At 45.0% G+C, this 25671-nt stretch overlaps 1 protein-coding gene across 1 annotated transcript; it reads right to left on the reverse strand.

Annotated features, from left to right (window-relative positions):
• Positions 1–3545: 3545 nt before the first annotated feature.
• LOC137326713 (epithelial cell adhesion molecule-like) lies at positions 3546–25091 on the reverse strand. Its single transcript, XM_067992066.1, has 9 exons — positions 24933–25091; positions 24022–24192; positions 22618–22858; positions 19083–19154; positions 15486–15549; positions 13262–13360; positions 11818–12000; positions 10398–10457; positions 3546–8395 (listed from the first exon to the last, which is right to left on the reverse strand). The coding sequence occupies exons 1-9, from the start codon at positions 25003–25005 to the stop codon at positions 8342–8344; spliced, it is 1017 nt and encodes a 338-aa protein (XP_067848167.1). The 5' UTR covers positions 25006–25091; the 3' UTR covers positions 3546–8341.
• Positions 25092–25671: the final 580 nt, after the last annotated feature.

Consider the following 25671-nt stretch of genomic DNA (forward strand, 5'->3'; position numbering starts at 1 on the left):
TTTAAAAAAAGCATATGGGATCCTTGGCTTTATTAATAGAGGCATAGAGTACAAAAGCAAGGAAGTTATGCTAAACCTTTATAAATCACTGGTTAGGCTTCAGCTGGACTATTGTGCTGGGCATTTAATGGGTGCTGCACCATCAAGAAGGCTGTGCATTTCAGGAAAAGGCCACTTGGTGAAACAATCCCTGTCCCTTTTTAATTGATTTCAATCACCTGCACACCATCTCGCTCTACGTCTTCTCTCCAGAAATAGATTCAATAGCCTCTTGAACTCATTTAAACTATTTGCTTCCCACGTGTTGATTTAAGTTTCGGTCTTCTTAAAAAAAAAAGTTCCACCTGGTTTAATTTTTTTATCTCGTGTCCCCTGGTGTTTGAACCCTTCACCATAACGAACCAGTTGTTCATCGGCCCCTTTTATCGTCTACAGTTAGATCACCGCAAACTTTCTTTGCAAATCTTCCCACACAATTTACATTCCTGATAGCTGGAATGCCCTTTACTGCTCCCCTCTGCATCTTTCAAACTCCAGCAGGAAGAATTGTCCTCGGCAGCATATGTAACAATGTTATGAATGAAGTCACAAAGATTTCCTCTGGGTTATAATTGTAAGTGTGACCAGAGGAAATCTTCCTTCTGGAACTGTACACAGTGCTCAGTAGTATCAGCTTGATTCCGTTGGTAGCACACTCGCCTCTCAAGTCAGAAGGTTGTGGGTTCAAGCCCCACTCCAGGATTCAACAGTTGAAAGAATGCTGCGTAGTTGGTCAGATGAGAGATTAAACAGAGACCTGTCTGCCTGCTCAGGCCAAAGATCCCATGTGTTATTTGAAGAGCAGGGGAGTTCACCTACTGCCTTACTCAACATTTATCCCTCAACCAACATCACCAAAGCAGATTAACTGACCATTTATCTTATTGATGTTTCTTGAATGTTGCTTTGTGAAAAAATGGCTTCCTCATTTCCCTTCATAACACCAGTGACTACACTTCAACAGGAATTCAGTGGCTCTAAAGCGCTTTGAGACTGAAAGGTGCTATATGAATGCAAGTTGTTCTTTACTTCAGATAGGGTCTGGCCATGTCCTTCTATAGTAACAATATGACTGCTTTAAATTTGTACTCTCTCTTCCTGGGCTGGTATATTTTATTTAAACTCAGGCCAAGCAGTGAGATGACTTTTCATGCATTTATCGAATATAGCTCCAGATCAGCACATTGTATGGCCGTGGCCGCAGTGTGTCCTATCTAGCGGAGATTTAATAAAGGTGTTCAAAATTGTGAGGGGTTTTGATAAGAGTAAATAAGGGGAAACTGTTTCCACTGGCAGGAGGACACAGATTTAAGATGATTGGTAAAAGAACCAGAGGGAAGATGAGATTTTTTTTAACGCAGCGAGTTATGATCTGGAATGCACTGCCTGAAAGGGTGGTGGAAGCAGATTCAATAGTAACTTTCAAAAGGGAATTAGATTATTACTTGAAAAGGAAAAATTTGCAGGTCTATGGGGAAAGAGCAGAGGAGTGGGACAAATTGGATAGTTCTTTCAAAGAGCCAGCATGATGGGCCGAATTGCCACCTTCTGTGCTGTAAGATTCTTTGAAATGAGCACTGCTAAGTAGTGACTTTTCAAATAAACTATCTGTCTGATGTTGTCACTGTTTCATAAAAATAGAATTTACAACCCAGGTAAAGCAGCAACGTGATTTGCTCAAATAATGCACTAAAACGGCTAATAAATTCTGAAGACCTTCCTTTGTTAAATCATTAACTGCAAAATCACACATATTTAACCTGAAGCCATTTAGTTCCTGCATTGCATCCTCTGTGAATGTTAATTAGGTGTGTTAAATGTAGCTGCTTTTAACACAAGAGGATTGCAAACAGGCAGAGCTGATGGCCACTTAAATTCAGCCAAAGGCATGCATTAATAGAAATCTCTGTTAATCTTTGAAGGCATTTTCACAACACTGAAATGTTCCATTTTGTCCATATGATGTTGTTAACCCACACAACAGCAACAGCCCGCATTTATATATAACTTAGAAAAAAAATGTTCCAAGGCACTTCAGAGGATAAAATGGATGCGGAGGCAAAGGAGAGTTACGAGGGGTGACCGATATCTTAGTCAAAAAGGTGAAGTTTAAGGTGGTACTTGAGAGAGGTGGAGAGACATGGGGGTTTAGGGAGGAAATTCCAGAGTGGGACCCAGCAGTTTGAAGGCACGGCCGCCGATGGTGGAGCGAAGGGAGAGGGGGCACAAGCAGAGGAGTGGGGAGGTTGTAGGGCTGGTGGACATTACATAACCAGGAGCTCGACCGTTGCAGTATTTGAAGTGATATCTTTTTATTTGTTTCCCTCCCCATTGATGGTATTTTAACGTTTTGTTCTAAGGAATCTGTGTCACGTACCATACCTCATCTGAGGGCCCAGCCTTGCAGCCTGCTATGAGATCTCTACAAGGCTAATCTGTAAGTGTTCAGCAGGGGGTGCCAGAGAGCTTCCTGTCTGAGTACAGATGGAAAACTTGCCCCATGGGCAATGTCTGTCCAGGGAACAGATGCCTCCTCTGTCCATGCCACACCATACTGGAGTGCTCGTTGGCTGTACCACTGAATTGGTTCTGCTTTACGGCAACAAATGGGGCAAAATGGCAGTGAGACAGCTACATCTTTTAACAGTTCTTAGCCTCCCCAAGAAGTTCAGTACGTTTATGGTGACAAGAAGGTATAGACAGTAACAGCCTCTAAACATTACATAATGGTACCAAGAACCTGTAAAGAAAGAACTTGCATTCATACAGTGCCTTTCGCGACCTGAGGATGACCAAAGTGTTTTACAACCAATTAAATACTTTTGAAGTATAGTCACTGTGGTAATGTAGGAAACACAGCAGCCATTTTGTGCACAGCGAGATCCCACAAACAGCAATAAAATAAATGACCAGATAATCCGCTTTTTTAGTGATGTTGGTTGAGGGATAAATATTGGGCAGAACGCCAGGGAGAACTCCCCTGCTCGTCTTCCAAATATTACCATGGGATCGTCTACGTCCACCTGAAAGAGCAGACAGGGCCTCGGTTTAACATCTCATCCGAAAGGCGGCACCTCCGACATGAACATTTTTTAATGGTCCAGGGATCACTGACCAGCGCGCTGCCCTGGAGAAGACCCTCGGTACATTTCTTATGCCTTGCTCTTTAAATCTTACAATGACTGTGCAGTGATAACGTGAATTATAATTTTTGTCTTTCACGACAATTCCAGCTGAAGAATCTTGTCCGAGAGAAGAACAACATCGATTGATTGAAACGGGGAAAAGCCATTTTAAAACCGTGGATTTCAGTGCAGTTCTTATCAGAGAGGATATTGGATTAACATGAAATAAAATGGGCTTTTTAGTGCTGTGTGTTCGACTGGCCTTACCTGCTGTCTCCTGTGTCCAAGGGATGCATTTCATGAGCAAATAATGCATCACTTTATTGTTAAAGCTGTTTTTAAATGGCCTCATTTCCATCTCATCACACAAACACGTGCAGATTTCACAGCCCATTTGCTTTTAATGAATTTCTGTTAAACTCTGCAAGTCTGCTTGCTTGAGGTACTGTGATTGTACTTTTGACCTTTATATAATGCAAGTGTTTTTATTGCACAAGCTGGGTATCTACACTAATTACATAATATTTTCTATTACAGTATGGTTAAAATCATTTTTAAACAATAACATAACATATATCACATTGGAACATCTTGGCCGGGAATTTCCTCTGAGCAACTCCTGCTCTGCCGGGGGAATCCCCGTTTACGCTGGATTTCCACCACATGTTCAGCAACATTATGGCGGAGGAGCGGGAGGAGTTTGGAGGAAATTCCCAGCCCTCGATGGACTTCACACAATGGTGGGGGTAGGGATGGGGTGAAATTCATCTTCGGCGGGGCTTCAATACGGACGGTAGTGGATCGACCGCTCATTATAAGCCCTGTTCGATTTTACGTTCCTTAGACTGGTCGGGCGGCCCAATTGCGACTGACTCTTACACGCCACCGACAGATTGAATTTCACCCCCAATGAACTTTGGAGAGCACAAATTGGTAAGAGTGTCCCACAAACAGCAGAGGTCAACGACCAATTCATCTGTAGTGCCATGGGATCTTCAAAGCTACCCTGGAGCACACACATGGAGCCGCAGTTTAACATCCTGGTACTGGAGTGTCAGCCTACATGATGGGTGCAAATTCCTGGTTATGGGGTATTGATCCACAACCACCTTCTGTTTACAGTGAAACTTCCATTATCCGCAATCCAATTGCCCACCTTCTCGATTCTCCAGCAGAATTTTCACTGGATCAAGCCTTGCTCGAGACATTGCCTTATTCCACAGCTGGCAATGTTGCTTTTATTATATAACACCAGATTATCACATTGAGAGAGAATACTATAGAGGGGTCTGAGATAGTTACAGCACAAAAAAAGAGATAGTTACACCCGATAAAGGAGATTGTTACAGCAGAGAAATAAAATAGTTAAATCAAAGGAGATGGCAGAACAAGAAGATGGCAGAACAAGAAGATAGCAACATCAAAAGAAATAGTTATTGCTAATAAAGGAGATAGTTCCAGCAGAGTAAGACAGTTACATCAAAGAAGATAGATGGACTGATAAAAGAGAGAGTTACAGCACGGAAAGGATATTTACTTCACAGAAAGGAGATGGCTGTATAGTTAGTCCTGTATAGAAAGTTACTCCTGCATAGATACAGTTACCCCTGTATAGATAGTTACCTCTGTATATAGGTACAGTTATCCCTATATAGATACAGTTACCCCTGTATGTAGGTACAATTATCCCTATATACAGATACAGTTACCCCTGTATATAGATAGTTACCCCTGTATAGATACAGTTACCCCTGTATATAGATAGTTACCGCTGCATACAGATACAGTTACCCCTGTATAGCTATGATTACCCCTGTATAGATAGTTACCCCTCTATTTAGATACAGTTACCCCTGTATAGCTATAATTACCCCTGTATAGATAGTTACCCCTGTATGTAGATACAGTTACCCCTGTATAGATACAATTACCCTTGTATGTAGATACAGTTGTCTCTTTTCACACAATTCTAAATGAGTTGAAACCAGCAATCCTGCTTGATGTTGATATTTTGGAAGTGGGAATGACTGGGTTACTAATCCACTTGCCGGGGATATAATCCATTAAAACGGATTCCTCATCCCTTTTAAATTTGGATAATTATTCCTATTACACTGTAATTCCGGGGGGGGGGGCAGGGGACCATGTCCTGGTCTGTCACCATAACTCCAGCATGAGACTAGCAGAACCCCCCCACCGCCCAAGAAAGGTAGAGATCTGGCATAGGTTGTGAAAGGCACTATATAAATGAAAGTTCTTTCTTTATAACCAGGTTATACCAGGTTTCTGCTATTTATTTGGGAGATTCTTCGGTCTCACACCAGAGTTACATTGGGAGACTAGAAGACCCCCTCGCATGGATGTTCGCTGATGATTGCACAGTGCTCAGTTCCATTCGCAACCCCTCAGATAATGAAGCTGTCTGAGCCTGCATGCAGCACGACCTGGACAACATCCAGGCTTGGGCTGATATGCGGCAAGTAACATTCGGGCTAGACAAGTGCCAGGCAATGACCATCTCCAACAAGAGAGAGTCTAACTACCTCCCCTTGACATTCAACGGCATTACCATCGCCGAATCCCCCACCATCAACATCCTGGGGGTCACCATTGACCAGAAACTTATACTGGACCAGCCACATAAATACTGTGGCTGCAAGAGCAGGTCAGAGGCTGGGTATTCTGCGGCGAGTGACTCACCTCCTGACTCCCCAAAGCCTTTCCACCATCTACAAGGCACAAGTCAGGAGTGTGATGGAATACTCCCCACTTGCCTGGATGACTGCAGCTCCAACAACACTCAAGAAGCTCGACACCATCCAGGACAAAGCAGCCTGCTTGATTGGCACCCCATCCACCACCCTAAACATTCACTCCCTTCACCACCAGCGCACTGTGGTTGCACTGTGTACCATCCACAGGATGCACTGCAGCAACTCGCCAAGGCTTCTTCAACAGCACCTCCCAAACCTGCGACCTCTACCACCTAGAAGGACAAGGGCAGCAGGCACATGGGAACAACACCACCTGCACATTCCCCTCCAAGTCACACATCATAGGAACATAGGAACAGGAGTAGGCCATTCAGCCCCTCGTGCCTGCTCCACCATTCGATATGATCATGGCCCATATCCCTTAATACCTTTGGTTGCCAAAAAGCTATCTATCTCACATTTAAATTTAGCAATTGAGCTAGTATCAATTGCTGCTTGCGGAAGAGAGTTCCAAACTCGCTCCTGAAAGGTCTGGCTCTAATTTTTAGACTGTGCCCCCTACTCCTAGAATCCCCAACCAGCGGAAATAGTTTCTCTCTATCCACCCTATTTGTTCCCCTTAATATCTTATAAACTTTGATCAGATCACCCCTTAACCTTCAAAACTCCAGAGAATACAACCCCAATTTGTGTAATCTCTCTTCGTAACTTTACCCTTGAAGTCCGGGTATCATTCTAGTAAACCTACGCTGCACTCCCTCCAAGGCCTGTATGTCCTTCCGAAGGTGCGGTGCCCAGAACTGCTCACAGTACTCCAGGTGTGGTCTAACCAGGGTTTTTTATAGCTGCAGCATAACTTCTGCCCCCTTGTTCTCTAGTCCTCTAGATATAAAGGCCAGCATTCCATTAGCCTTATTGATTATTTTCTGCACCTGTTCATGACACTTCAATGATCTATGTACCTGAACCCTTAGGTCCCTTTGGACATCCACTGTTTTTAACTTTTTACCATTTAGAAAATACCCTGTTCCATCCTTTTTTGATCCAAAGTGAATGACCTCACATTTGTCTACTTTGAATTCCATTTGCCACAGTTTTGCCCATTCACCTAATCTATCAATATCGTTTGTAATTTTATGTTTTCATCCACACTGCTTACAATGCCACTTGGAAATATATCGCCGTTCCTTCATCGTCGCTGGGTCAAAATCCTGGAACTCCCTTCCTAACAGCACTGTGGGAGAACCTTCACCACACAGACTGCAGCGGTTCAAGAAGGCGGCTCACCACCACCTTCTCAAGGGCAATTAGGGATGGGCAATAAACGCTGGCTTCGCCAGCGACGCCCACATCTCATGAACGAATAAAAGAAAAAAAAATGGTATTTCAGGGCCATATATATTCTGGTACTTTGGCCAGCTAGTTACATCTCAATCAGAGGAGTAAGTCTGAAGATTGCTCACACACTTAATGACCACAGTCAGTAAGTGAGCAACTGTCCCCAGTATTGGAGCTAAGGAGGTGACATGAACAGCTGGAGGAGAGAAGTTGAATGTACTCTTAATGTTGTGTTGTATGAAGTAGGTGGAAGGCTGTTATCTTAGCCAATTACCCCTAGTGTTAAATAACTGCAATGCATCTCGCAGTGTGGTACCGACCATTACAGACAATAAAGTCCCAGGTTCCATCCCCAGCCCGTGGGGAGTTAGCTGATCTCAGATGAGGGGTGCTACAATTGGACTTGACAATATTGGGTTACCAAAGGGAAAAGTAAATGTTGGCAGCGTTCCGACTGCTCATTTCCATCCAGCGACTCCTGCACAGGCATCAGGTGAAAACAGGATAACCTACTGACACTGCCAGTCTGCGCTCACACGTGGAGAATGACCACGTGAGGGCTCCCTGTGGAACTGTATTTCAACAACAACAACTTGCATTTATATAGCACCTTTAACGTAGTAAAATGTCCCAAAGTGCTTCACAGGAGCAATTATCAAACAAAAATCTGACATCAAGCCGCATAAGGAGATATTAGGACAGGTGACCAAAAGTTTGGTCAAAGAGGTAGGTTTTAAGGAGCGTCTTAAAGGAGGAGAGAGAGGTAGAGAGGCGGAGGTTTAGGGAGGGAATTCCAGAGCTTGAGGCCTAGGCAGCTGAAGGTACGGCCACCAATGGTGAGATGAAAACCGTGGCTGCGCAAGAGGCAAGAATTGGAGGAGCGCAGAGTTAGTGCCTTCAGGAGAGGAGAGATGAAAAACTGACAGGAGAAAAAGACACTGCATTGTTTTCTTCTCCTGCGGTGAATCACAGCGATGTTAAAATCATCGGTTGGGTTTACTCATGGCCCTCTGCGGAGCAATCTGTAAATACGAGGCTCATTTTCAAGGCTACAAAACTCCTTTTTGTGCAACAAGTACAAGACATAGTCCCCAAGAGCCAAGGGTACAACAAGCTTCTCGACTGTTAATGTGCCAAGCCCAATCTCTGAGCTAGCTGGTAGTCCTCCATTTCCTGTCCCTGCGTAAAACACCAAAGAAAACTCCATTAGGGACGAGAATGTTGCAGCAAAAAATGAGTGGCCCCCTGATGATATGGACGGGTTTATCCAGTGAGTTGCAGAGCCACACAGACCAAGAAGGTGCCAGGTTTGACCCCTGGTCTGTGCCTAGGGGTTGCCAACCCTCCAGCATTGCCCTGGAGTCTCCAGGAATTAAAGACTAATCTCCGGGATACAGCTGCGAGCAACACCCGGGAGAAAAATCACAGGGGCATTAAACAAAAATGGGGTTTAAAAAATATTTTCTTTGAACGGTTTGTTTACTAGTTGCAAAAATATTGGACATGGGAAAAAAGGCTGTTTGACTGACGGTCAAGAATCATCCAATCGGGGAATGAAGAGTCTATTCGCTTTCCAATTGGCTGTGGGAAGGTGGGGGTACCGCGAGGATGGACGTGTTGGGCGACCAATGGCAGGAGTGTGGGGGCGGGGCAGTTGGAGGCAGGAGGCCACATGATGACACCTCCAGGAATATGTCCGACCAGAGTTGGCAACCCCTATCTGTGCCGGGTTACCGGGTTACAGCCAGGTTGCAGAAGGACCCCAACAGCTGGCCTCAGTGACTCCTGGGTTAGGGAGCAGAAAACCAGCCCGAGCTCCGAGCCCGATCACCATTCTGCGGACAGCAGTGATGTCCCCTCGTGGTCAGACAGTCTCTCAAGACTCACTGTCAAGGCTCATGTACAAATAGTGGGCATTTAGGTGAGTTACTGGAGGCCATCAGTGGTGGTGGTGCTCCACCTTGCTGGGGACACGAATCTCTGCCATCAGGTGACGAGGTGAGAAATCGGAGCGGGGTGAAAGGAGAGAGACGAGACAGTAATTTGCTCGCCCCAACTTTTGCTTGTCCTTGAACTAATACGTGCTACATCACCATATTTCCATCAGAAGTCTCATTCCTCCCCATGATGGTGACGCGCTCTCATCTGAAGAAATTAAGACAAGGGCAGTATCAGCTGCTTCCTGCTGTAAACAAACTGCCTGCCCAAGCACTCTCTGACCCGGGATCAATAAGCTTATTATGGTCAATAAGCTTTATAATCTTTCCAGTTTTCACACAGAAGCTTCCATATGTGAAGCATGTGGTCCACGGTCATCGCAGTTTTATTTAACGAGAGGCCTAGGTGAAGGGCCAGTCAGAAAGGTAGAAAAGAGGAGGAGAGAAACTGAGGTCAATCATAAAGATTAGGAAATGCCGAGCTTGAGTTTCGGCAGCCTGTAGATTGTAGGGAGAGAGGAGGAAGGTAACAAGCGCCACGGTTTTGAGGTTCGGAGCTAGAGCAGCAGATGGTGATTTCAACACAGTGAGGATATAAGAAGGCGGAAGAATGTGTAGAGTTGGAGTAGCTTAGGCGGTTCAAGAGAAGTTCAAGGGTCAGGAGCCTTCGCAGAATTGATAATAGGGCCGAATAAGGTTCTGGTGGTGAGAGAGCAATTGGAGATGGGAAGTGAGTGAAGGTCAGCTTTGGACAATAAGCTTTTCTTATGTCCCATCCAGAAGTGTGATAAAGGTATTAGAAGTGACTCTCCGAATATGGGAACAATATTCAAGTGTTGGATGGACCTGGACTTTATAAGGAATTTGGAGTTACTGAAGAGAAAACAAGTAATGGTCAAGATTTCTTAGAGGCAGATTTAGCAACAGAGGAGACCTCACATTGCGAATGGTTCTCAAACACTCACCTCCTTCCTCTCTCCCCCAAGTAGAATGTCAATGCCTTCATAAAATACAACAAAATAGGGAAAACATCAAAGGTAGTAAAAAAATCGTATCCAGCCAATCTTGCACCAAGAGCCATTGGTGGAATAAGGAGGAAGATAAGTTCTCCCTTAAATACCCACCTAGTTGCCTGTGTTGAACAAGCTTTTAATTGGTGTGTCGGTTACTACAGGCCGAACTTGCATCTTAATGACTCCACTACTGGAGCACTCTTAACAAAGATTATTGATGGAAAACATCACCTCAATCACTTCAAACTGGATTCTCTGCCTGTCCTCTTTTGCTCTTCTTCTGACAACAACCTGCAATTAGACGATGTCATTAACAGGCAACATTCAATCATAAGGACAAAAGAAACATTAGAACATAAGAAATAGGAGCAGGAGTAGGCCACACGGCCCCTCGAGCCTGCTCCGCCATTCAATAAGATCATAGCTGATCTTCGACCTCAACTCCACTTTCCCGCCCGATCCCCATATCCTTTTCTTTCCAATTTTTCCCTCCACTTTTCACCCAGAATCCTTTTCTTGTGATTCATGCCGGGGTACAATTCCCCTCAACCCGCACCCCCTCCCCACCACTCCCAGACAACTGATAACACGCAGCCACTGACACACCACGATAGGGTCACGTCTACCAGGTTGATTTGAATGAATATGAGGCTGCAAGGTTGAGAGATCTGGCTGCCCTCGAAGATCTCAGCGCTCCTCCAACTCTGGCCTCTTGCCCATCCCTGATTTTAATCGCTCCACCATTGGCGGCCGTGCCTTCAGCTGCCTAGGCCCTAAGCTCTGGAATTCCCTCTCTAAATCTCTCCACCTCTCTCTCCTCCTTTAAGACGCTCCTTAAAACCTACCTCTTTGACCAAGTATATCACCTTATGTGGCTCGGTGTCATATTTTGGCTGATAATCGCTCCTGTGAAGCGCCTTGGGACGTTTTGCTGTATTAAAGGTTCTATATAAATGCAAGTAGTTGTTGCTGTGAGAGGGGAGGTTGTTCCCAGCATCCTGTCTCATGTTCCTGATGGACAGCTGTCTAGGACCCCAATGTGGGGGGACTGCAGCCTTCTCTTGGACCCCTGACAAGCAGAGGATCTGCCGGGTTCCCAGGGGCGCCAAAAAAGTGGAGGGGAGAGCATTTATTATCGAACATCCCCCACCCCTCCCCAAGATGTTGAGTCTTATTTGGGACCTCAGCTTTTCTGAAACTGTTGGTCATCTTTTGATAGTTGACTTAAATGATTTGTCAATCTTTCCCCCTCCAGTATCTCTCGTTGTCTGTTCCACTCTTTGCACGAAGTGATTAGGAACATAGGAACAGGAGTAGGCCATTCAGCCCCTCGTGCCTGCTCCGCCATTTGATAAGATCATGGCTGATCTGTGATCCAACTCCATATACCTGCCTTTGGCCCATATCCCTTAATACCTTTGATTGCCAAAAAGCTATCTATCTCAGATTTAAATTTAGCAATTGAGCTAGTATCAATTGCCGTTGATTAAATCTGTTCGCCTTCCCTGTTCTGAGCTTGTGTCTATGCCCACGAGAAACCGGCGGAAACTCATAATTAACAGGTCAACAGAGGAGATCAGCAGTACCTCGGGATTATCCGAGGAATCTGGTTGCATAGGATCGAGGCGCGGGTGGACGCGATCGTACTTACAAAGACCGCAATCCCCGTTAGAATAGCCAGTGCAATGATGATGATAATGGCAGCAAAACCCGGCGAAATGGTCTTCATGTTGATCCGAGGAGGCTCGTTGTCGAAGAACCAAACTTGTACCGACTCCCTCTCGACCTGCAGGCTCTTCCCGTCCACTTCCAGGGAGAATTTGTTCATCTTCAGCTGCAAGATTGAGACATTGTTGAGAAGAGGGCAAGAGAAATTAGTAGGGAGTGTCATTGCGACACCGGAGGCTGAGGTTTAAAAGATCAACTCAGGTTAGAAGCAAAAAGACTGGGATTTATTTCCCTTGAATATAGAAGATTATGGGGTGATCTAATTGAGGAGCTTAAGATGATTAAAGCATTTGATCGGGTAGATAGAGAGAAACTATTTCCCTCTGGTGGGAAAGTCCAGAACAAAGGGGCATAACCTTAAAATTAGAGCTAGGCCGTTCAGGGGTGATGTCAGGAAGCACTTCTTCACACAAAGGGGAGTGGAAATCTGGAACTCTCTCCCCCAAAAATGCTGTTGAGGCTGGGGGTCAATTGAAAATTTCAACAATGAGATTGATAGATTTTTGTTAGGCAAGGGTATTAAGGGATACGGAAACAAGGCGAGTTAATGGAGTTAAGATACAGATCAGCCATGATTGAATTGAAGGGTGGAACAGGCTCGAGGGGATGAATGGCCTCCTCCTGTTCCTATGTCCCCATATAGGGCCTTTCATGACCTCAGGATGTTCCAAAACGCTTAAGAGTCAGTTACATACTTTTGAAGTGTAGTGACTGTTGTAATGCAGGAAACGCGGGAGCCAATTTGCACACAGCAAGTTCCCACAAACAATAATGAGATAATGACCAGATAATCTGTTTCAGTGATGTTCTATGGTGTCATGGGAATCTTTAACGTCCACCTGAGAGGGCAGACGGGCCTCGGTTTAACCTCTCATCCGAAAGGCGGCACCTCCAACTGTGCAGCACTCCCTCAGTAACTGCACTGGGAGTGTCAGCCTGGATTTCGTGCTCCAGTCTCTGGTCTCGTTAGACTAGGGCACAACCTGAAATAAACCAGCCAGTTCTCACAAAGAGTCCCATCTAACACATGAGCCTTTCTCTCTCTCAGTTGCAGGTTCAAGGTTAGCAGCATCCATGTTCCTGTTAACCTTTACTTGAGATACCACCCAGCTTCACTCGGTTCAGCAGTTTATATTGTGCTGTAGAGAAGGTGGCTCCTTGGGGGTCAGTGCTTTGGACAATACCTCAACTGTGCCTGCAGAGAGAAACAGCTGTCCCCTTTGGGTTAAAGCTTCAAGAGGTTCAGAATGTAAATGGAGGAGCAGTGATCAGCTGTCGCCTGTCTCCTTTCCTACTATCGTTTTTTTCGCGAACTTGGTCCTTGGTCCTCCACCTCCAGCGGAACGAGAGCCAGGAGCAGTACTCACGTCTCTCTCGATGTAATAGGCCACGGTGGAGATGTCGGCCGGATCCTTCGTCCCATTCTCGCCGAGCCGAATGCAGATTTCCCTGGAGACCTCATGGACCTGCCGCCGAGAGGACAAGGAGATGGTCAGTACTAGAGGGTGACCACGTGCCTTCGAATTAGCGCCAGTGTCTGGAGGTCTAACTGTGATCAGCAGGTGCTTTCATTACCTGGTTCTAGCTGTTTATGAATTCTCTTGCTTGTTGTTGGGGGGGGGGGCGGTGGGAAGGGGGTCGGACAAGTTCGCACTTTATTTTTTGTATTTTTGCCCATTGTTTGTCATTTGATTTGACTGCCTGTTAGGGTACATGATGTGATGGTTACGTTACTGGACTAGTAATCCAGAGAATAACGACAACATACATTTATTTAACGTAGTAAAACATCCCAAAGCGCATCACAGGAGCGATTCTCAGACAAAATTTGACACCGAGCCACATAAGGAGATATTAGGACAGGTGACTAAAAGCTTGGCCAAAGAGGTAGGTTTTAAGGAGTGTCTTAAAGGAGAAGAGAGAGGTGGAGAGACGGAGAGGTTTAGGGAGGGAATTCCAGAGCTTAGGGCCTAGGCAGCTAAAGGCATGGCCACCAATGGCGGAGCGATGAAAATCAGGGATGCGCAAGAGGCAAGAATTGGAGGAGCTCAGAGATCACGGAGGGTTGTGGGGCTGGAGGAGGTTACAGAGATAGGGAGGGGCGAGGCTATGGAGGGATTTGAAAACAATGATGAGAATTTTAAATGGAGGCGTTGGTGGAGCGGGAGCCAATGTAGGTCAGCGAGCACAGGGGGTGAAGGGTGAATGGGACTTGGTGCGAGTTAGGACACGGGCAGCAGAGTTTTGGATGAGTTCAAGTTTACGGAGGATGGAAGATGGGAGGCCGGCCAGGAGAGCATTGGAATAGTCAAGTCTGGAGGTAACAAAGGCATGGATGAGGGTTTCAGCAGCAGATGAGCTGAGGCAGGGACATGAGTTCAAATCCCACCTTAGCAGTTTGTGAAATTGAATTCAGTTTTTAAAAAGATAAATAAATCTGGAAATAAAAAGCTGGTATCCGTAAAAGTGACCATGAAACTGTTGGATTGTCATAAAAACCCAACTGGTTCACTAATGTCCTTTAGGGAAGGAAACCTGCCGTCCTTACTCGGTCTGGCCCACATGTGATTCCAGTCCTACACCGATGTGATTGACTCTTAGCTGCCCTCTGACACAGCCTAGCAAGCCACTCAGTTGTATCAAAACAGCTACAAAAAAAAATAAAACCGGACGGACCACTCAGCTGTGACCGAGGCCCCATCTAACAGCAATGGGGGAGAACCTTCATCACACGGACTGTAGTGGTCCAAGAAGGCGGCTCACCACCACCTTCTCAAGGGGCAACTAGGGATGGGCAATAAATGCCGGCTTCGCCAGCGGCGTCCACATCCCGAGAAAGGATTTTTAAAAATGACTGTACTCAGGAAAGCGGGAATATAACTTGCTCTGACAGCGCTGTCAATACATCTTCTAACATGACTGCCCAGGTTCGCCTAAGATCGCCCAGACATGACTCCTCCCTCCAATCTTCCCTCCCTCCTGCTGAGAAATGCTCATTGCACCACCACTCAGCTCACCTCATGCGAGGAACTGAGTGGATCAATACTCTCAGGTTTGACCGTCCTCATATCACCCTCAACCATAAGGAACAAAAGAACTTGCATTTATATTGCACCTCTCAGGACGTCCCAGAGCCTTAACAACCAATTAAGTATTTCTGAAGTGAATTCACAGTTGTAATGTAGGAAATAGGCAGCTAATTTGGTCCCATAAACAGCAATAAGATAAATGACCAGATAATCTATTTCAATGATGTTGGTTGAAGGATAAATATTGGCCAGGACACCCTGCTCTTCTTCAAATAGTACCATGGGATCTTTTATGCCCATCTGAGATTTAACGTCTCATCCGAAAGATGGCACCTCCGACAGTGCAGCACTCCCTCAGTACTGGACTGGAGTGTCAGCTTAGATTATGTGTTGGAGTCTCTGCAGTGCGACTTGAACCCATCACCTTCTGACTCAGAAACGAGACAGCCTTTTTTTGGTGATGTTGGTTGAGGGATAAATGTCGGCCAGGACACCAGGGAGAACTCGTCACTCTTCCTTGATTGGTGCCATGGGATCTCCAAGTTAGGATTTAGATACTCACCGTGATCTCCAGGATCTGAGTGGCCTTCAGTGTGTACTCTTTAACCAGCTTAATGGCCACCTTCCTGAAACACAAGAAACAATTTACTCAGTCATCAGACAGTCTGTTGTGTGGGACTAAACCCACTAGACACTGGGGTGAGCCCGTACAGCCTCATTTCCTGTAGGACCCTACATCCAACAGAGAGGAGCCCTTTGTACTGTCAGTCTGGGCCGGGTTCAAACTCACTGTGCTACCCAGACTCCCAAAACAGAGGAGTCTAATTGGACAAGCATTACATCACCATATCTCACTACGTGTGCTTGCTTCTTATATTAACATATGAAGACAATAAGGAGCCCATATCCTGCACGCAGCTGCTCACTGGCCATGTCTGAGGAGAAGTGGTGTGATTACCTACATGGTGAGGTCCCAGTTTAGTTTGGGTCATTGTGCAGCGAGCCAAATCGAATCAAAGTATTTCCCTGGGGGGGTGGGGGCAAAGGGGAAAAATCAGAAAGAAGTCACCTCAACAAACTCTCCTTCTCCCCCTTCTGGTACCAAAGCTGAACAGAGGACTGGAGCAGGTTATCCCTCTGACCTCGTGGTTGGGAATGGTGAGGGGCATTTTGGGAATGAAAAGGAGGATCAAAAAATACTTTAAAAAGTTATCATAGAATCATAGAAAGTTACGGCACAGAAGGAGGCCATTCGGCCCATCGTGTCTGTGCCGGCTGAGAAAGAGCTATCCAGCTTAATCCCACTTTCCAGCACTTGGTCCGTAGCCCTGTAGGTTACGGCACTTCAGTTGCACATCCAAGTACTTTTTAAATGAGTTGAGGGTTTCTGCCTCTACCACCCTTTCAGGCAGTGAGTTCCAGACCCCCACCACCCTCTGGGTGAAAACATTTCTCCTCAGCTCCCCTCTAATCCTTCTACCAATTGCTTTAAATCTATGCCCCTGGTCACTGACCCCTCTGCTAAGGGAAATAGGTCCTTCCTATCCACTCTATCTAGTCCCTTCATAATTTATACACCTCAATTAAATCTCCCCTCAGCCTCCTTTGTTCCAAAGAAAACAACCCCAGCCTATCCAATCTTTTCTCATAGCTAAAATTCTCCAGCCCTGGCAACATCCTCGTAAATCTCATCTGTACCCTCTCTAGTGCAATCACATCTTTCCTGTAATGTGGTGACCAGAACTGTACGCAGTATTTAAGCTGTGGCCTAACCAATGTTTTATACAGTTCTAGCATAACCTCCCTGCTCTTATATTCTATGCCTCAGCTAATAAAGGAAAATATCCCATATGCCTTTTTAACCACTTTATCTACCTGTCCTGCTACCTTCAGGGATCTGTGGACATGCACTCCAAGGTCCCTTTGTTCCTCTACACCTCTCAGTATCCTCCCATTTATTGTGTACTCCCTTGTCTTGTTTGCCCTCCCCAAATGCATTACCTCACACTTCTCTGGATTGAATTCCATTTGCTATTTTTCTGCCCACCTGACCAGTCCGTTGATATCTTCCTGCAGTCTACAGCTTTCTTCCTCACTATCAACCACATGGCCAATTTTTGTATCATCTGCAAACTTCTTGATCAAAATTCTTTATACCTATCAGAAAAGACTGAACAGGCTGGGGCTCCTTTCTCTAGAAAAGAGAAGGCTGAGGGGTGACCTGATAGAGGTCTTTAAGATTTTGAAAGGGTTTGATAGGGTGGACGTAGAGAAAATGTTTCCACTTGTGGGGGAAACCAGAACTAGGGGCCACAAATATAAGATAATCACTAATAAATCCGATAGGGAATTCAGGAAAAACTTCTTTACCCAGAGAGTGGTTCGAATGTGGAACTCGCTACCACAAGGAATAGTTGAGGTAAATAGCATAGATGCAGTTAAAGAGAGGCCAGATAAACACATGAGGGAGAAAGGAATAGAAGGATATGGTGATTGGGTTAGATGAAGAGAGGTGAGAGGAGACTTGTGTGGAACATAAACGGCATTGACAAGTTGGGCCGAATGGCCTGTTTCTGTGCTGTACATTCTATGTAAAAAAAATGGAATTAAACAGAAGACCATTTACTCACAGATTCCTTTTCTCAGGTTTAAAAAATAAAGTTAATGAATTTTTTGTGCTCATCAAGCTGAGGGACTTTACTGCTGGCAAATAGAATACAATCTCATTTTACACACCCAGAGGTATCGTGAGGTTTTTATTTTAGCCTGTTTGTGTTATATTGCTGCCCGTGCTATTTTAACATGGTTGTTAATCTATTAAGAAGGAATACCTCAAACACATCACATGAACATGTTAATCAATGAGCTAGAGACATCACACAGAGGAAATGAAAACACTCAGTGTCTCGGTCACACACTCCCAGCCTACCAGAGACTTCTCTGAGTGATACTGCCAGCTCAGATCCGATGGGACCCAGAGACACTAGGGACTGGGTTAAAGCTGTCCCTAAACTGATTCCACAGGGAATCTTTACGGCCAACAGACAGAGCAGATTTTCATCCCATACGTTTGGGCTGGATTTAAATCTAGTTCCTGGAGGGCAATGCTCCCCACAGATTCCTTAATCCAGTTAGGATTGATCAACTTTTTAGTTTCACTGGGAAATAGGGGTTGCCAGGAATTAAAGACTATTCTCCAGGACACTGCTGCGAGCAAGACCCAGGAGAAAAATCACAGGGGCATTAAAAAATTGCGTTTTCCATTACTTTTCTTTGAACACTTTTGTTTATTAGTTATAACTATATCGGACGTGGGAAGAAAGGTTATTTGATTGACAGTTGAGAATCATCCAATCGGGTAACAAAGAATCTATTCGCTTTCCAATTGGCCGTGGGAAGGCAAGGCACTGCGAGGATGGGCATGTTGGGCGACCAATGGCGGGAGTGTGGAGGCGGGGCAGTTGGAGGCAGGAGGTCATGTGATGAAATCTCCAGGAATACATCCAACTAGAGTTGGCAACCGGGAAAAGAAACTAAAAAGTATTTTGTTGGGTAAGGGTATCAAGGGAGGTGGAGCCAAGGCGGGTAAATGGAGTTGAGCTACAGATCAATCATGATCTAATTGAATGGCGGAACAGGCCCGAGGGGCTGAATGGCCTACTCCTGCTCCTATGCTCCTAAGAGATACTGGACAGAGTGCATGGAAGGAGACAGAAACTTTTATCTTATATTCTGCCGGGAGGGGGCACTAGCTGCCTGTATCAGTCCTCCGAGAAACCTCCTTTACAACTCTCTCCCTTCCTCTCCTGAACATGCAGCTCATGCTAGGGTACAGTTTCATGGCCACCCACCCCCTCTCCCCCACCCTCCGCTATCTTGTCCAAGTAATCATTCTTCATGTAGGAGTCTGGACAATGTGCATTGGTAGGATATTCAACTCGGTGGAGCATCACATTTGAGATTAATATCCACAAACATGCACTCTTCCAAACAGGTTAGTTTTAGCTGGCCAATTAGAGCATCCAGGCCAGCTGAGATCAGCTAACTCAATGCAAATCTGAGATCGAATCTGGAATCTTTCAGGTCTGTACTGCACGACTGTGGAGTCACATTCATAACAGGTGACAAATATCGGCGGAATAATTCCAACCCAACTCACCGTCGGAGCTCCTCCTCTTTCATCTTTAGAAAGATAAACTCGACTTTAAAGCTGAAATCGATCTGAATGCGACTATGGGGGAAAATAGAGAAGCAGGATTAGGTATTTAACCTTCACATGAATGATGCACCAATTGATCACTCTACACCCTCATCAGCAATACCGGCAAATGTCATATCTGTGATTAGAATGAAACACTTCTGTCTTGCTTTGGTCTAGCAGCTGTCCCTTTAAGTCAGGCAAAATACATAAAGAGTTTAATAATGGCAGTTGTCTTGTCATAGCCTATATCACTGTCCCAGTCTATATGATTGTCCCAGCCTATATGATTGCCCCAGCCTGTATCATTGTCCCAGTCTATATCACTGTCCCAGTCTATATCATTGTCCCAGCCTATAGCATTGTCCCAGTCTATATCATTGTCCCAGCCTATATCATTGTCCCAGTCCATGTCACTGTCCCAGTCTATATCATTGTCTCAGTCAATATCATTGTCCCAGTCTATATCATTGTCCCAGTCTATATCATTGTCCCAGTCTATATCATTGTCTCAGTCAATATCACTGTCCCAGCCTATATCATTGTCCCAGTCTATATCATTGTCTCAGTCAATATCACTGTCCCAGTCTATATCATTGTCCCAGTCTATATCATTGTCCCAGTCTATATCATTGTCTCAGTCAATATCACTGTCCCAGTCTATATCATTGTCCCAGTCTATATCATTGTCCCAGTCTATATCATTGTCCCAGTCTATATCACTGTCCCAGCCTATATCATTGTCCCAGCCTATATCATTGTCCCAGTCTGTATCATTGTCCCAGTCTATATCATTGTCCCAGTCTGTATCATTGTCCCAGTCTGTATCATTGTCCCAGTCTATATCATTGTCCCAGTCTATATCATTGTCCCAGCCTATATCATTGTCCCAGTCTATATCATTGTCCCAGCCTATATCATTGTCCCAGTCTGTATCATTGTCCCAGTCTATATCATTGTCCCAGCCTATATCATTGTCCCAGTCTGTATCATTGTCCCAGTCTATATCATTGTCCCAGCCTATATCATTGTCCCAGTCTGTATCATTGTCCCAGTCTATATCATTGTCCCAGTCTATATCATTGTCCCAGCCTGTATCATTGTCCCAGTCTGTATCATTGTCCCAGTCTATATCATTGTCCCAGCCTATATCATTGTCCCAGTCTGTATCATTGTCCCAGTCTATATCATTGTCCCAGTCTATATCATTGTCCCAGTCTATATCATTGCCCCAGTCTATATCATTGTCCCAGCCTATATCATTGTCCCAGCCTATATCATTGTCCCAGTCTATATCATTGTCCCAGTCTGTATCATTGTCCCAGTCTATATCACTGTCCCATCATTACATAAATTGGATACTTGGTCCTTATTGTTTCCATTAGTAACAGGATTTGAAAGGGAGATTAAGACACAATTTCAAATATATATAGACTTTGTGATAGGTTCAGTTATGGATTTGACAGCCTATTATTTTGTTTTTTGAATGAGTTTGGCCATTATGAAATTCCAACAAGCCTTAACAACCAGTCTGGGGGCATTAAAAGGGGTGAACAGAGGAGAATGTTTTGAGCACAGCTCAGTGAAACATATTGAAATCTTCAAAGAAAGACAGGTTTTGTACACAAGGTAAACACGGGCACTTCAAACCCAGTGTGCCAACACACACGCTCTGTTGCAACCAGGGAGAGGGAATGCATAGCTAGGGGGAGGTACAGGAGATGCCGGATCTGAGAGTGATAGGGTCATCACAGAGTCCACGGTCATCACTGGTGGGTTTCGGTCACGAAGAAGGACAAGACAGCACGGTTTTTGTGGAGATTATCATGAACTAAACGACTTGGCAGAGGCTGGCACCGACCCAATGCTGGGCACAGAATCTGGAGAAGCTCGGGGTGGGGGGGGCACCAGGTATCTGACAACTCTCGACCCGACGATAGTTTATGGACAGTCGGCCTTTAGTGCAGAGAATCATCCCACTCCGCACGCCTCGCACGTCAAGGGCTTTCCTTGAGTTTAAAATTCTCATGTTTTCAAATCCCTCCATGGCCTCAACCCTCCCTATCTCTGTAACCTCCTCCAGCCCTACAACCTTCCGAGATCTCTGCGCTCCTCCAATTCTGGCCTCATGCGTATCCCCGATTTTAATCGCTCCACCATTGGCAGCCGTGCCTTCAGCTGTCTAGGTCCTAAGCTCTGGAATTCTCCCCCTAAACCTCTCCGTCTCTCTACCTCTCCCTCCTCCTTTAAGATGCTCCTTAAAACCTACCTCTTTAACCAAGCTTTTGGTCACCTGTCCTAATTTCTCCTTATGTGGCTTGGCGTCAAATTTTGTTTGATTATCGTTCCTTTGAAGCTCCTTGGGACGTTTTACTACATTAAAGGCGCTATATAAATGCAAGTTGTTGTTATTGAAAAACTCATCCACCATATTCCAACATCTGGCAGATTCCATCTTGGCCATGCTGAACGTTTCATACATTTATTCGCTATATCACCTTGGCCTCTTTCCTGATCTACACATATATGACTTGTCCCATCTGAGTTGTTATGATCTGGAATGCACTGCCTGAAAGGGAGGTGGAGGCAGATTCAATTGTAACTTTCAAAAGTTATTGGATAAATAAAGAAAGACTTGAATTTATATAGTGCCTTTCACAACCTCAGGACATCCCAAAGCAGTTTACAGCCAATGAAGTACTTCTGAAGTATAGTCACTGTTGTAATGTAGGAAACGCAGAAGCCAATTTACACACAGCAAGATCCCACAAACAGCAATGAGGTAATAACCAGATAATCTGTTTTAAGTGATGTTTGTTCAGGGATAATTATTGGCCAGGACACTGGGGAGAACTCCCCTGCTCTTCTTCAAAATAGTGCCATGGGATCTTTCACATGCACTTGAAAGGGTAGATGGGGCCTCGGTTTAACATCTCATCCGAAAGACAGCACCTCTGACAGTGCAGCACTCTCTCAGTACTGCACTGGGAGTGTCAGCCGAGATTTTGTGCTTAAGTCCCTGGAGTGGGACTTGAACCCACAAAGTAAATACTTGGAAAGGAAAAATATGCAGGGCAATGGGGAAAGAGAGTGGGGTGGGGGGGAACTCTTTCAAAGAGCCAGCACAGGCACGTTGGGCCGAGTGGCCTCTTTCAGTGCTGTATCATTCTATAATTTAACACACACCACATTAGAAAGCAAGCCGGACCCTGTCCTCACCCAATCTAAACAGACACTGTCCCCAGAGGTGCCCACTGGTTGTCTACCTGGAGTTGGGGAACCCCAGTTGATGCTTCTCTCCCCCACCACTCGAACTGAGGCCAATCGTAGGTTCTCAGCTCACCTCAGGGAACTACCTGCTCTGCATGGCCGAGTGCCACACCAGGCAGTGCCTTTTACCATCTGAGCCATCGGGTGGGGGGGCGGGGGGAGCCACCTGTCAGCGTTTCCTGAGAGAAGTAGTCAAATTAACCTAAAGACAGCAGAATGAACTCACTGGACACGGACGAGCTGGTCACATTTGGGATCATCCCCGGTCTTGTCGGTGACTGTGACCCCGGCACTATCCACACACCAGCACAGGTTGGAGTCGTCGTCGCACTGTTTGGCTTTAAAGGTGCCATTCTTCTCACACTCAGGGTCGTACAGATCGTCCACTCTCCCTCCCCCCAGCTGGCTGCTGGCCGTTCTACTCTTGTGAAGCATCTCCAGGTGTAGCAGACGGCATTTTGGCGTCACTGAAAAATTGATAAAGAACCAATGCAATAAAATTGAATTAATATATACACATATTCTATAAATTGTACTATATATATTATATGCATTATAAACTACACCATGTATATTATATGCATTATAATTATATTATATCTATCATATACACAATAAATTGTACTACATATATTATTTAAGCTATAAATTATACTATATATAATATACACTATAAATGATACGATATATAATACCATATACACTACAAATTATACCATGTATATTATATATTATAAATTAGACTACGTGCTATTGTACACATTATAAATTATATTGTATTATATATACTATAGGGTATACTACATATATTATATGCATTCATTTATATAGTATATCACATATACTCTATAACTTATACTGTGTATAATATGTACACTACAAATGATACCATATATAGCATAGATGCTATGAATTATACTATATATCATATACACTATATATTATACCGTATATGATACATACACAATAAATCCTACTTTGTATATTATATGCACTACAAAATATATTATATAACATACAAACTATAAAGCATACTATATATAAGATATGTGCTATATTGTATGTATTATACACTATAAATTATACTATATATCATATTCTAGTATATATTATATCCCCTATAAATTATACTATATATATATGTCACGTTATTACATATATATATATAGCAGAGTAGGTACACACCACTGCTCCATTCATTATTAATTTATTGGTTATCCTCTCTGTTCCAACAACTTGTTAATCCACCAGTGCTCAACTCTGAGTTAATTTATTAATAACCACTGCCTGCTGCTCCGATGATTTGTTCACTTCCCTGTTGTTCCGTGAATTCTAATTTATGAGTTCACTGCCAGAATGCACATAGTCCACACCTGCCCTGTTCCGTCCCCATTCCAGCTCCCATCCCAGTGCCTGCCCCCCCCCCCCGCCCTGCCCCCCATAATCTATCCAGTTTTGGACCTTCACACATGCAGCATTCAAAATAACTATAAAAAGTTAGAGGAGAAATGAATGGGGTGGGGTGGGGGGGGTCCTTTGTAGAGAGTAGAAGCCAGAGGTGGAGTGGACCATCCACACACAGGTATAATAAACAGTGCAAAAACAGAGTGAGAGCGAAAGTGAGACTCACATTGGTTGCAGTTGACTGTCAGGTTGTCGTAACCACGAAATACGGCCTCGCAGGTCCCACATCTGTTGAGATGGCAGGTCACGTACTGATTGTATTTGCAGTTGGCGTCCTCACATACCTCATCGAACTCACAGTTCTCCCGGGCTGGGTATGCGTCGGGGCACTCATCGTCTGGGGAAGTGAGGAGAGAGGCAGTCAGTTCCACTCGGCTCCCAAAACAAGCAGCAGCAGCAACTCTTGTATATGTATCAATTTTACTGATATTTACCCCCTTTTAGACCCCCCCTCCCTTGACTGCTGTCCACCAGGATATATGAGCACCGCCCACCTCACTCGCTCTGCGGAAAGACCCCTCGATGTTTAGCTAATGGGAGGGTGCTAAAGAAAAGGGAGCGAAATTGGTCTTTGTCAGAAGCGTGTGAAGGGGATCGGCCGTCCCCGTCCTACACCGTAAAACAAAACAAAATCCCGTTTCACGCTACCACCAATTTCATCCCTGCCACCTAGGCGGCATCTAGTGAGTAAAAGAAAGAAGGACTTGCATTTATATAGCGCCTTTCACAACCTCAGGACCTCCCGAGGCGCTTTACAGCCAATGAAGTGTAGTCACTGTTGTAATGTAGGAAATGCAGCAGCCAATTTGCGCACAGCAAGATCCCACAAACAGCGATGAGATAAATGACAAAATCATCTGCTTTAGCTGTTGGTTGAGAGATAAATATTGGCCAGGACATCGGGGAGAACTCCCCTGCTCTTCTTCGAATAGTGGCTGTGGGATCTTAAACACCCACCCGAGAGGGCAAACGGGGCCTCAGTTTAACGGCACCTCCCAAAAGTGCGGCACTCCCTCAGTGCTGCACTGGGATTGTGAGCCTAGATTATGTGCTCAAGTAGTTATTTCATAGACTTACCTGGTATAGCCGAAACCATGCAAATATAATCCACCATCACTGCCACAACAAACAGGCAGCCACACTTCCCCATGTCTGAGCTTCTCGTACTGGAACTGCCACGGAATCGAATGCTGGCCCCCTCCCAGCGGAGTGCCAGTCTGACGAGCTGATGCCCAGATCACCTTCAGCTTTTAGCAGGGAGCGAGGTTAAATCAGTCAGGCCTGGCATTCCACATGGTTTATATTTAACAACCCGGTTTGTTGTTATACCTTCAAGGCACGAATAAATGTCACTGCCTACGCCAAGCACCAGCCCAGAGTTCAGTTAGTGCGTCCGCCTTGGGCCCCCTTGGCATAATGATATCAAGTGGCATTACTGCAAGTTACTCTCCCACTAGGGAACACAAGGCAATGCAGGAAGACTTGAGGACGCAAAAAGGAGCGGAAAAAACAAATAGGAAACGCTAGACAAAAAAAATCACATTGTTTTGAGTGAGCCGTGCATTTGGTTAGTGGCAGCATAGTTAAGTTGATTTTGCGGTTGAAGTTTTGGTGTAGATTGCTCAAGTAATTTCCAATGGAGTTGGTCACAGATCTCGGATCTTTTTCTTTTGAAGGGGTGAATGAGTAGGGGCAGTGTTTTGGAGCGACAATGCGTGGCACTAGAGTGGAGAGGCTCAATCTCCTCAGTCGACCCATGTTTCATATCGTAGGTGTTGTGCCCTAAGAACTGCTGAGTTGCGATGAGGTGGCATCC

This window comes from Heptranchias perlo, chromosome 10 (assembly GCF_035084215.1).
Source record: "Heptranchias perlo isolate sHepPer1 chromosome 10, sHepPer1.hap1, whole genome shotgun sequence".
NCBI classification, from domain to species: Eukaryota; Metazoa; Chordata; class Chondrichthyes; order Hexanchiformes; family Hexanchidae; genus Heptranchias; species Heptranchias perlo.